At 52.3% G+C, this 12,469-nt stretch overlaps 1 protein-coding gene across 2 annotated transcripts in view; it reads right to left on the bottom strand.

The window, feature by feature from the left end:
• Window positions 1–479: 479 nt before the first annotated feature.
• The window catches only part of CLSTN3 (calsyntenin 3), a 29,123-nt gene continuing 17,133 nt past the window's right edge, over window positions 480–12,469 (bottom strand). For both annotated transcript variants that reach the window (XM_011983061.1, XM_011983060.1), the window contains 6 exons: window positions 10,197–10,423; window positions 9,702–9,872; window positions 8,711–8,856; window positions 8,337–8,472; window positions 1,731–1,933; window positions 480–1,483 (listed from right to left, as the gene is read on the bottom strand). In XM_011983061.1, the coding sequence (XP_011838451.1) occupies window positions 1,343–1,483; window positions 1,731–1,933; window positions 8,337–8,472; window positions 8,711–8,856; window positions 9,702–9,872; window positions 10,197–10,423 (1,024 nt within the window). In that variant the 3' untranslated portion in view covers window positions 480–1,342. The remainder of the gene's footprint in view (window positions 1,484–1,730; window positions 1,934–8,336; window positions 8,473–8,710; window positions 8,857–9,701; window positions 9,873–10,196; window positions 10,424–12,469) is intronic.

Below are 12,469 nucleotides of genomic sequence, written 5' to 3'. Positions count from 1 at the left end.
GGTGGCCACGAGGACATGGGCAAGGAAGGCAGATATCCCCTGGGTCTGAACCTTGGCCAGCAGGGAAGGCTCAGCCTGGGAACAGTCTCTAGATCCCTTTGGTACAAATATCAGGGTTGCCTGCCTTCTCCCTGGGGACACCCAGCAGGGAGCCCGTGTGCACAGGCAATATGTTCCAAGTTGTGGGGTGGGGTTGGCAGCACCCCTACAAGGCACTGGGCTATAGAAGATTCCCTGAATCTTCTATACTTTTCCAGGGGGTACTGAAGGAAGGGGGCGTGGGAACCTTCTGCCTAGCTTACTTTCCAGGTGATCTGGCATCCTGAGGACTTACCCGGTCAGGCCCTCAAGATCACCAGCCCTGCCCACCTCACTTCAGCCCTGCGCAGAGACCAAAACAGCCCCTGAGGCCTCAGAGCCTCCGTCACGCCCACACAGGACCAGGCAGGCAGGAGACACCTCACAGAGCTTTTTTTTTCCTGATTGTTTTATTTGAAAACCCTAGGATATGTCCGTTCCCTCACCACACCCATCCCCCCGCCCCTGCCCCAGGACATGACGATGCCACACACACACACACACACACACACACACACACACACACACACAAGGCCGTGAGCTGCACACGGGAACACGGGCTGCACTCACGACAACACTGAAAAAATATACATTATATATATACACCTGGGGCCCCCACATCCCCTCCCGTCCCCGCAACTTGGCCACACCAGGTCACAGAGGAGGGGCCAGGGCTGCAGGACCTCAGGACTGCAAGGGCAGGAAGGGAAACAGGACAAGAAAGGAAGGAAGTTGGAAAGGAAGGAGAAGCGGGGTCCCCAGACTGAAATGGAAACGAGGTGGGGCGATCATAAGAGAAGCAGGGACGACGGCCCAGCTCAGGGAGCGCTGCAGAGGGAGAGAAGCTTCCCATGGACAGGAGAGAGAAGGGAAGGGGAGAGGAGAGGGTTTCCTTCAATCCCACTCCCAGCTCCAGCCCCAGCCATTGCAATCGTCACCCTCTCCCCAACACAGTGACTGCTAAGGGGGCAGATGCCATTGGGGGTAGAAAGGCAACTGAAGTCCAGCCCACTTTCCAACCCAGCCAGCCCCAGTGCAAGGGGCACACCAGGAGCATGACAGCCCAGAGGCGAGGGATGGGGGGCTAGGGGAGGGGCAGGGCAGACTCCAGAGGGCCCGCTGGGGTTTTGAGACGAAAGGAGGACTGGTTCTGAAGCCTCTCTCCCTCTTGGTCTCTGTTCTCCCAGAAGGTCCTTCTCCCACGTCTGGAGTGTCTGTTTCACCAGGGCAGAATTCTCCCTCTGCGTGGGGAGAGGTGTCGGCCTCAGTAGCGGTGTGGGGGGGTCTCGATGATGCGTCTCTCGTCGCTGCTGGGGGAGTCGGCCACCTCCGAGTCACTGCTGTCCTCGCCCTCCTGCTGGCCCCCGGCAGCCCCTGCCACACAGGCCTGCCGATTCTGGTAGGACTGGAGGGCGGGAACAGAGAGGAGAAGGGATCAATGGCCTGCACACACCCCAGCCTCTCTTTCAGGGACCACACTTCCCTCGGTCCCCTTATGCCCTTTGCACCCCCTTCCCTGCCTGAACCTCTCTCCCTCCTGCTCACTGCAGCTCTGCGAACAGCCTCCACCGGGGCCTGCCCCTCCTCAGGAGTTCTCCCAGTGTGTGCTCCACAGTCTTGACCCTACAGAACCCCCTTCCCCGGCCTCTCACCTCCATGGGGTTCACAATGATGGTGAGAGCTGAGTCATCCCAGAAGAGGTCGGGGTCCTTGGGGTCACTGGAGGCCCCTGGAGGCCCGCCAGCCCCTGAGACGCGGCGGTGAAGGGAATGGATGCGCACCAGGCCCAGGACGACCATGAGCACCAGGAAGCCCACGCACACCACAATGATGAGGGTCGCGGCGCTGGGAATCACTGCAGAGAGAGTGCGGCGGGGGGGGGTGAGCAGAACGTGACCAGGCGCACCTGGGGGCACTCAGACAGGGGGCTGGGGAGGAAAAGAGGCAGCCCAGGCTGAAGGAGTCCCAGGGCAGAACCCACAGTGGCCGAGAAGAGAGGAACACCTGGAGAAGCCAGACAAGAAACAGCCCGCCAGGAAGGGCAGGAGACGAGAGGGGAGGAAGGGAGCTGCTGCAAGGTAAAGGGACAAACACAGAGGGTGGCAGGTGTACAGACAGGCAAGGGCAGCAGGGGAAAAAGACTCTCAACCCAACACTGTCATGAACAGCCCTATTCGCACAGGACAGAGGGCAAGGACTGGAATCTGCCCCTGTCATTCCACCTGTGCCTTCCCCAGAGACCACTCAGCCTAGGAAAGAGGTGCCAGTGCCCAGTGAGGGAGGGGCGGGACCCCTACATGAGCTTGGCTGTGCAGGAGGAGACGCAGCTCCAAGCCTGGCCTGGCTGCAGGAAGAGGGCACTAGCACCTGAGGCTGGGGACAAGTCCAAGGGGCACAGAGCAGCCCCTTCCCTTACCCACCTGGGCTGAGCTCATTCCGTGACACCTCCCTTCTCCTGGTCGGCTTGGGGCTCCTGGACATCTGGGGTTCCTGCTTCCCCAACATCTCCCCCTGAGGCGTACCTGCCTCCCCCATGGCTCTGCCATGCTTCCGGCCCTGCAGCCCCACTTTGATGCCCAGGTTCAGAGGGGCATGGACCTTCAAAGGCAGTGAGACACAGAACGGCACGTGCACTCTCACACGGACCTGAGAGCTGATGGCGGCAAAGCACATGTGCATGCACAGGTACATGCTCAGGAAGACCGTGTGGGCACACAGCTGCACAAAGATCGCCACACCCCACACCCGAGCCAGGCCTCTGCCAGCCTGCATGCCGGCCCACACCAGCCACCTGGCCGCCTGCTCACACAGCGGGGGTAAAGGAACGCATCTGAGGGTCTCCAGTAAGGCACAGCAGAGCCATATGTGCAGCGTCACCCAGCTCCCCACCAGCTGGGCAGACCAGGCAGCCCCCTGAAGGAAGACGTAGACACTACAGACGTGGGCCGTGAGGGCCACAGAGCGAGCCACCGTGAGCACAGCCCTGCCTGCTTCCTGCACATGCACACACAGCTCTCGGAGAAGCACAAGGAAGCAAAGCAGGAAAGCCCGCAGCCCCAGGGACAGCAGGTGGAGGTAGAGACCCCACACATGCACCCCCAAGCCCAGGGCCCTTACGGGCAGCTGGGTCACTACTCCCCACATGGGTGCACACCCCTGCCCACCATGCATGCACACGGCTTCTCCCTGGGCAGTCCCGTTGCTGAGGGACTATTCCATGTATGTGTGCCCCAAACACACACAGAGACCGGCAATCACACAAGCAAGCTCCTAGAAACATGCACACATCACATCCCAGCCCCGTCCCCAAATTACCTACAGCCCGAGACTCATGTGTCAATAGACAGAGCAGAGCGTAGGGAAGTACATGGCCCAGGAGCTCCCCCACGCTCACACACACACCCTGCTGCAGCGCCCCCTCCCCAGCAGCCAGCACACTCCGCTGCCACGCATGCGAGGGCCAAGCAGGTGTGTGGAGAACGCCCTGCCTGGGCAGGCCACACACCTCCCTGAGGCCGCCCTGATGGCTGTCTGCCAAGTTGGTCCCCATCCTGACCCGACCCACAGCCCACTTGAGGCCACTAGCCAATTAGAACGGACTCTGCTGGGGCACACTCCCTCGACACTGGTTCCAAGGTGAAGACAGGACTGGCTGGATCAGTATTTCCCAACTGCCTGGGAACAGGGGATGAGGGAGGAGGGGACAGAGCTGCCTCTTCTGCCCATCGGCAGAAAATAGTGCCTCTCAGGTCTCCATGTCAACAGACCAGACCCAGGGGCAGTGCCTCCACTGGCAGATGGGCCCGGTGGCTAAGCCTAGGCTCTAGAAGGAGTGGTGACCCCAGCCTCACAGTGGAGGCCAAAGCAGGTGAACTTGCTGTAAGTACACAATGGTGATGAGCTAAAGCTGGTTTGTGCCTTAATCAACGCAGTGTCCCTCCGAGCTCCTGGCCTAATGAAGGAAATGACAAGTTGATTGCCAGAACAATAAGAAATGACCACAGGAAAGACAAAATGCAGACACTGTATCTACAAGCAGACAAGTCTGGTTAATTAGTTTAAGATGAGTCAGCAGCCCAGGGAGATGGGAGGATTTTTAAATCAGCTACAGATAAAAATCAAGGATTTAAGAAGTACGGTCAACTTTTCTTGTTACATAAGATGTGAGCAGTTAATTCCAGCCTTGAATGACCTCCAGAGCCGACACAAGGGGTGACTTAGCAAATGGCCTGTGGGATTGCGAGGACACTGTTGGAAGCCCTGCCCACAGCTCCACACGGTGCCCTCTACGAAGAGCCCTGGGAGAGATTTCTTTCTGCTCACAGTCCCGGGGCTTTTCATGAAATAGCGTTTGGCTCCATCATGGCTTTCAGAACTGCTCAGGTTTCCTTTTGCTTTAGTTCAAAGAAGCTCAGAGTCAAAATTCCGGCCCATGGTAGCAACTGCACGGCATCTCATAGTATGCATGTTATGAGCTGACTTTATTCCCTGGCTTCATTTGATCTTTATTTCATCATTACCTGTTCCTCCTTACTTCCTCATTCATTTTCTTTCTGTCCTATTGCTTTCTAACTCTGCAAAGCTTCAGATACTTGTAGGAAACAAAGGAGGAAAATTATTCCCAAACTTTTAAAGATCACATGGGATTTTTAAAAACCACTGATACATGGCTCCCACCCGCTAGACATTCTAGGGTGTGATTTAGGTGCCAAGAGTTTTTAAAGCTCCCCAGGTGATTCTGGCAGGCATCAAAATTTGATATGAGTAGATGCACAATACCCTCATCATCCTGGCTCACTCTTCTTAACCAACCTTATTCTCTCTAACCGTAAACACTCCCAACCACCCATCTACCCCCAGTTCTCAAATTCTCATTCTCTCTCACGCCCATCCAAAACTCCCTTCTACACTTCAGGTCCAAATGCAAACTCTACATGTGCCGTAAAATCTCCCCTGACTGTTCCAGTTTACACTGGTTCCAGTTCACATTGGTCTCTCTTTCTCTGGTGCACTCAGGAGATTTAGAGCGATGGGCCTCTGTGCCACTGGAGGAGATCGCGCCTCTCACTGCTTCTGCATGTTCAGAATGGTTTGATATTGTGAAACCACAATTCTGCAACACCACTCGGCACTTGTAGGTGAAAGGGAGGGAGCAGCTTGCGGAGACAGAAAAGGTATATAGAAGAGGTTTTATGCAATGAACGGCCTGTCAGCTCAGGCATGCCAATCACCAGTGCCCTCAGGGAAGCTATGAACTCTGTGTCCTTCTCAGGCCAAAATAAGAGAAGAAGCAAAGGAAAACTGCTGCTCTCAACTGAAATCTGAGGGAAGCTTGATCAGCCTGGACATGAGCTCAGAACAAAGGATGGGGAGACTGGGCTTCACTGTGGGGAGGTGAAAGGGTGCCATGTGCAGACACTGCTCCAGGGGCCGAGGGGTGAGAAGCGCTGCCCGCCAGGCCAGCCCATGCAGGGCAGCTGGACACTCAGGGGAGAAGGTGCTGGGCTCTTAGAACAAGAAGTCCCTCACCTCGGGCCTTATACCAAAGAAAGTAAGGATCGAGAGTCTCACCAGGCTGGGCAGCACCCCTATCTACCTTGAGCCTAATCAGAGTAGCAGGACCTGGTATCCAACCCAGAAAAGATTGAGTGGAATGATCCCCAATGAAAGAACTGGAGAAAGTGCTATGGAATCACAAGAAGGAAAAAAAATACATAGCTGGCCTCAAGAGTTTATTTGAAATAAATAGGTTTGGTTTGCTAACATGTCTCCATTGACTAAATACTGTGTGAAACTTCTCTGAATCTTTGCAGCTTGGTTATGCCTTATATTCCCCGCAAATCCTCACTTCCACCTGCTTGCTATAGTGAATCACAGTAGAACATTGAAAAAGGCCTCTGCAAGTCCACATGCGGCGGCTCACACCTGTAATCCCAGCACTTCAGAAGTTGAGCCAGGATGAGTGCTTGAGCCCGGGAGTTCAAGACCAGCCTGAACAACAAAGTGAGACCTTGTCTCTATAAAAAAAATCTTAAAAATAGCCAGCATAGTGGCATGCATCTGCTCCTCGGGGGGCTAAGGCAAGAGGATTGCTTGAGCTCAGGAGTTTGAGGCTTTAGTGAGCTATGATTACCACTGTTCTCCAGCCTAGAACAAGACCCTGTCTCCCCATCCCAAAAACCTCTGCAGTTGTTTTCAGAGAAAGCAAGGAAGAAGGGAGCCAGTCCCAGAAAAAAGAAAACATAAGAGACAGCGTAGGTGGTGGCCGCTGCAGGAGGAGAGGAAGCCAGACTGAATCCCTGGGGGCATCAGAAGAGCTGGCCTCTGTCAGAAAACCCTGGGAAGCCCCTCAGGGGCTCCCCCTAATTATGTACAACTCTAAAGTTACCAGACTAATCTTTTTTAAAGCATCCAACATCTGGCGAGAGGGGTGAGGGCCATGGTTAGTGCACAGACTGAAATCATGCCTCCTGGATTTAAATCCTGGCTCCACTTACTTCTAGCTGTGTGAACTTGGGTAAGGCACTTGAACTCTCTGTGCCTCTGTTTCCTTGCCTGTAAAGGGGATAATTCTGGTACCCATTTCACTGGTTGTTTATGATGGCTAAATGAGTTAATATGCGTAATCCCCCAGCACGGTGCCTGGCACATGATGAGAGCACCCTGTGTTTGTTATAACTATTATTACCATCACATACATTGAAATAAGCTCTGTACTTTCACGTAGTATTCACAGACCACGAACTTCTTCCAGGAAAGTACTCGTGGAATCCTTTGAGAATCGCCTTAAGAGCCTGTGGCACAACCTTTTGACTTTTTTCAAAGGTGACCAATCTATGGCCTTTGAGAGTGGGTTTAATGTTTAAAAACTTAGAACTATATCCAGAGCCAACTTTGGCAAAAGTGGATGATGAAGTTGAGTAACACTGAACAGGGTCAAAAGCAAGTTATGTCCAAAAAATAACAAAAATAAATGCACCTCATAAATGGGCTCTGAAAGCAATTCTAAGAAGGGGTTCCAAAAATCACTTTCAACAACATCAGCATCAGTAGCGATTTTTAATAACGTGGGAGAATACTTGTTTTATAATATGAAGTGTAAATATCAGGTCACAAAATAGGTTAATCCTAACTCTATAAAAAGGAAAAATTAGGCATAGAAAAAAGACTGGAACAGAAAATCTCATATTATCAGTGGTTTCCTCTCTGATGAAATTATGGCTGATTTTTCTTCGTCATCTTCTTTTTTTTTTTTTTTGGACACAGAGTCTTGCTCTGTCTCCCAGACTGGAATGCAATGGTGTGATCATGGCTCACTGTAGCCTCAGCCTCCCAGGCCCAAGAGATCCTCCTACCTCAGCCTCCCAAGTAGCTAGGACTACAGGCAAGTGCTACCATGCCCAGTTAATTTTTTTTAGTTTTTTGTAAAGACAGAGTCTCACTATGTTGCCCAGGCTGGTCTCAAACTCCTGGGCTCAAGTGATCCTCCCACCTTAGCCTCCCAGTGTGTTGGGATTGCAGGCGTGAGCCACTGTGCCTGGCCTGATTTTTCTTCTTTAAAAGAAATATTTGATATTTATTTTCTGGTTTTTCTACAATTATGCAACTCAAAAGTTGAAAATAAAATTGCACCATTGGTAAAGGACCATGACTGGGAACCTTTGGGACCATGGCCAGGTTGCTTTGAAGGGCAGCTTTGAAGGGCAGCACTCCATCTGAATGTAATGCTTTGCATATTTGCATATATTTTTTAGAAATATTCTTGTGACTGCACACATAGCACAGAATTTTACATGTAATAGTACCAATTCTCTCCTTGGGGATAGGGACTGTATCTATCCTATAAATCATTTAGATCATCTTAGGACAGTGCTAGTACACAGTAGGTGCTTAGTAAATGCTTGATAGCTTCACCACAGAGGATCCTAGGTCCAGGGCTAATTTGATATTGCTTGGGGCTGGGGAAGGAGGCATCATCAGGAAAAACGAACACTTCTAAACCCACACTGACTTTATGATCCCAGGAATAAGCACCCCTACAATGACACAAGGCTCATGTTCTTCACAAGGGAAAGTGAGTGATCCAAAGGGAGAGAGGGATTGGTCCGTAGCTGTCAACTAAGGCAGGTATCACAGGGGAACAGAACCCATTGCTCCACCCCCCTTGTCCTCTCCCACAGGTGGAGGGGAGGATACTTGTCCCAACCCACTCACCTGCCACCTTCCCCTCCCTGCCCAGCCCCACCAGGCTTACGTACTGGAGTTTCGGTGGGAGCTGGCCAGGCTGTGTCCAGCCATCTCAGGCGGGGGCTGGTGCCCACGGTGCAGGAACTGCTGGGAGCTGAGCACGTGGCTGGGGTGGGCAACCCGATTCATGCTGTGCAGGACATTGACCTGGGCAGAGGGAGGCCTCCATGGGCACACATGCTTCTCCCAGGTCCTCCCCACTTCTCTAGAGCCCAGCCCCATCTCCTAACTACTGCCCCCATCGCCTTCTTCTCCACCCACCGCAGGGTCCAGCAGCCCTCCACACTGCCATGTCCATGCCCACCAGCTAACATTTTGAGTCCATGCCACCTCAGCTCCTTTCTGGGGGTGGGTAACTGCGGAAGGAAGGAGACTCTCTAGGTACCTCCACGATGAATTCATTGCTGGAGTAACGGCCATTCATTTCCGAGCAGGAAAGCCGGAATTTCCTGGCGTAGAGGGCAGCTCCGTGTCGCAGCCGATAACGAGCCTGCCTCAGGATCTCTTCGTACACAGTGATGCTCTCCACCCCTGGAGATGAGGAAGCACCTCAGGGCAGGTCCAGTGGAGGCAGGACCTGGGCAGGACCCTCTCTCCTGGACTCCCACCAGCTGACACCACACAAGCTGTAGAGCGGGTCAGCCCCATCTCTGCAGAAGTGCGACCTGAGGTCAAAGGGAGAGATGCTCCCCTCCATCCCTGCCCGCTCTGCCTAACTAGGATGGAGACATCAAGGCTCCGTTTCCTGCTCTGTAGGTTCTGAGGAGGAATGGAAAGAAGGAGATAAAGACATCCTGAAAGACAGAAAGCGAGATGGCAAGCAGGAGGGAATCTGAGAAAGAGGAAGACACAGAAGTCCTCAGTGAGCCCTGGAAAGGAGTGGAAATAGAAGGGAACTGGTTATCTCCACCTTCTCCATTCTCCCTCCTGGCTTCCTTTGGAAACTACCAAATCATCCCTCCCACTATTCACTAAGAGATGAGCACTTCTTGTAAAGCTCTGGTGTGCACGTGAGATGAGAGAGCGGTACAACAGAGATCACCAGTAACAAACAGTTAGAGGGTTAGAAAGCTGGGCAGAGATGAGTCGAAGGAGGAGAGGAAGGAGAGAAGCCTGAATGGAAACAGGAGTGGGACCAGAAGTGGAGGTGAGCTAGGCTATGCAGAGGAGCAGGAAGAGAGAAGCATTCGGAGCCTAAACCCAGCACACCCCCTCTAGGGACAATCAAAGCCAGAGGATCTTCCAGGCTAGGAAAATGCAAAACGGCACTTGTCCACATCCCCGGACCTGGAGGAAGGACCCTCTGGGCTTCCCAGGCCCTTACTTTTCAGGAGGGGCCCACACACACAGCGGACAGGCCCTCAGGCCCCACTTACCAGCAATGGTGAGGTAGGCAGATGTGTTGGTGAGCTCCAGCCCCCGCTGCTGCACGGAGGTCGTGTCCAGGAGCAGGCTTTCCCGCTCGGGGTCCAGGTCATCCCCCACCAGAGAAATTTCACAGCCATCCAGGTTGTGCACAATCTCATCCGACATGCGAGTGTCTGTCACTGGGTTGGGGAGAGCAGGGTCTGGGTCAGAGCCAAAGGGCCCACAGAGGTTCTGAGCCCCAGCCATCCCCTCACCACCACTCTCTCTCCCTTTCCAGGATCAGGGAAAGGGAAAGCAGCACCATTTTCAAGAGTATCATTATGCAGCAATTCATTTCCACCCATGGGTTTCCCGCTTGCTCTCCTTCTTAAAGGGAAGTTGTTTAGTCAGACAAACACAGGGTGGAGTCACTTTCTGCTTCTAGCCCCAGGAGTTCTCCCGCACTCTGGCTTCAGACACTGGCTGGTTCTCTGGATGGTGTTACTGCCCGGAGTCATCCTTACCTGTGCCCTGCCAACTTTCATCCTTTTTGGCCTCCACCTGGTGGGAAATGGAGCAGGTGATTTGAAGATCAGGGAACAAAGGGACGCCCTCCGTTCCCTCAAAGTCCACGACTGGGCGGGCAAAATGGGCAGTGCCACTCAGCAGGATCTGGGGGGCATCGGGCTGAAGGACCACCACATAGCCCTCCACTTCAGGGATGGACACACAGGACTCTTCACTGAAGCATCTATGTGAGAAAGGAGGAGAAGCAGCATGTGACCCCAACACTTCCTCCCTGAAAACCTACATTCTGTTTCACTCCCTGCCCCAGCTACCTCTATCATAGAGCATCTCATGTCAGGGAGGGGCAAGGGAAGAAAGGGGGTCATGCCTCTGCACCCCAACCCCCATAGCAGTTGAAGGGGGACATATCCTTTCCTGGTAGGATGTCACTAAGGAAAATGTTGAGGACAGAAAGTCAGGTAACCCCAACCTGTGGGTGTGATCACACCATCAACGCCCTACCCCAGGATTCTGGAGTACCTATAAATGCTATTTTAATGAAAAATAAAGCAAACTGAACTGACAAACATGTATATATACACACACGGTTCTTTATCCAGGAGTTTAAAAATACATGGGAACAGTATACTATCTAGCACATATGCGCCCCAAATTATTCAACAATAAAAGTAGAGAGTGGACATCTATCAAAGGATATCCTCCTCTTTCGTGTGTCTTTCATTCCCTTCAATAGCAGGGAAACACACTTTGGTAGGTGAGATCATCTGGCCACCTTGGACCTAGATCCACCGTCTCATGAAGCTTTAGGATCCAGGCACCAGGACAAGCTATCCCTAGAGGACTCCGTTGAGCCAGACCAACCAACAGTACAGCTGCTCAGGAGTGATGCTGTCAGGATCACATTTAGCCCCACCTTTTACCAGTAATAACAACACCTCACAATCAATAGCCCTTGCCTGTTTATGAAGTATTTTTCCCATATTATTTCTTTTGTTTGTTTGTCTGTTTTTTGTTTTTTGGGTTTTTTTGTTTTGTTTTGTTTTGTTTTGTTTTTGGTAGAGTTTCACTCTTGTTGCCCAGGCTGGAGTGCAATGGTGTAATCTTGGCTCACTGCAACCTCTGCCTCCTGGGTTCAAGCGATTCTCCTGCCTCAGCCTCCAGAGTAGCTGGGATTATAGGGCACACGCCACCACGCCCAGCTAATTTTTGTAGTTTTAGTAGAGACGGGATTTCATCATATTGGTCAGGCTGATCTTGAACTCCTGACCTCAGGTGATCCGCCTGTCTCGGCCTCCCAAAGTACTGGGATTACAGTCGTGAGCCACCGCACCTGGCCTATATTATTTCATTATAACTTCATTTCTATGCTGTAAAATGCCTAAAGCTCAGGCTGGGCATGGTGGCTCATGCCTGTAATATTGGCACTTTGGGAGGCTGAGGCGGGAGGATCCCTTGAGTTTAGGAGTTCAAGATCAGTCTGGGCAACATAGTGAAACCCCGTCTCTACAAAAAATACAAAAATTATCCAGGTGTGGTGGCAGACACCTGTAGTCCCAGCTACTCAGGAGGCTGAGGTGGAAGGAACACTTGAGTCCAGGAGGCAGAGGTTGCAGTGAGCCAATAAGATCATTCCACTGCACTCCAGCCTGGGTGACAGAGTGAGACCCTATCTCAAAAACAAAAACAAAAACAAAAAAAAGAAAAGTAAGACAAAGAAAACAAAAGAGTCAAGGCTTAAACCATTCTTCTCCTTCCAGGCCCACTGATTTTTGTTTTGTTTTGTTTTGCAGAGTCTCACTCTGTTGCCCAGGCTGCAGTGTAGTAGCGTCATCTCAGCTCACTGCAACCTCCGCCTCCTGGGTTCAAGCGATTTCGTGCCTCAGCCTCCTGAGTAGCTGGGACCACAGGCATGTGCCACCACACATGGCCCAAGTCCACTGATCTTTCCACTAAACCACAGGCACCATTTGGGGCCTGGGTTTGCACCAGGGAAATTTATGTGTAAATTTGAATAAGCAGACTTCACAGTGGAGTTAGCGATGCAGGAGCAGGGACTCTGATCCACATGCTGGTGCTAGTGGAAACAATTTTGCAGAGAGAACTATAATTATTAGTGTCACTGAGCATGCCCAGCTTGAATGCTGGAGCAAAAAGGGAGAAGGCATAATCTCAGCAGGCGTGACGAGCTCAGAGCCCCTGAAGCTGCCAATGCCCACGATGTGCTGAGTTCCTGTGCCACATGGAGCAGGGGCTATTACAATCTGCACTG

The sequence above is a fragment of the Mandrillus leucophaeus genome, unplaced genomic scaffold, assembly GCF_000951045.1.
Source record: "Mandrillus leucophaeus isolate KB7577 unplaced genomic scaffold, Mleu.le_1.0 Scaffold245, whole genome shotgun sequence".
NCBI lineage: Eukaryota > Metazoa > Chordata > Mammalia > Primates > Cercopithecidae > Mandrillus > Mandrillus leucophaeus.
This window is presented reverse-complemented; position numbering and strand designations above follow the sequence as displayed.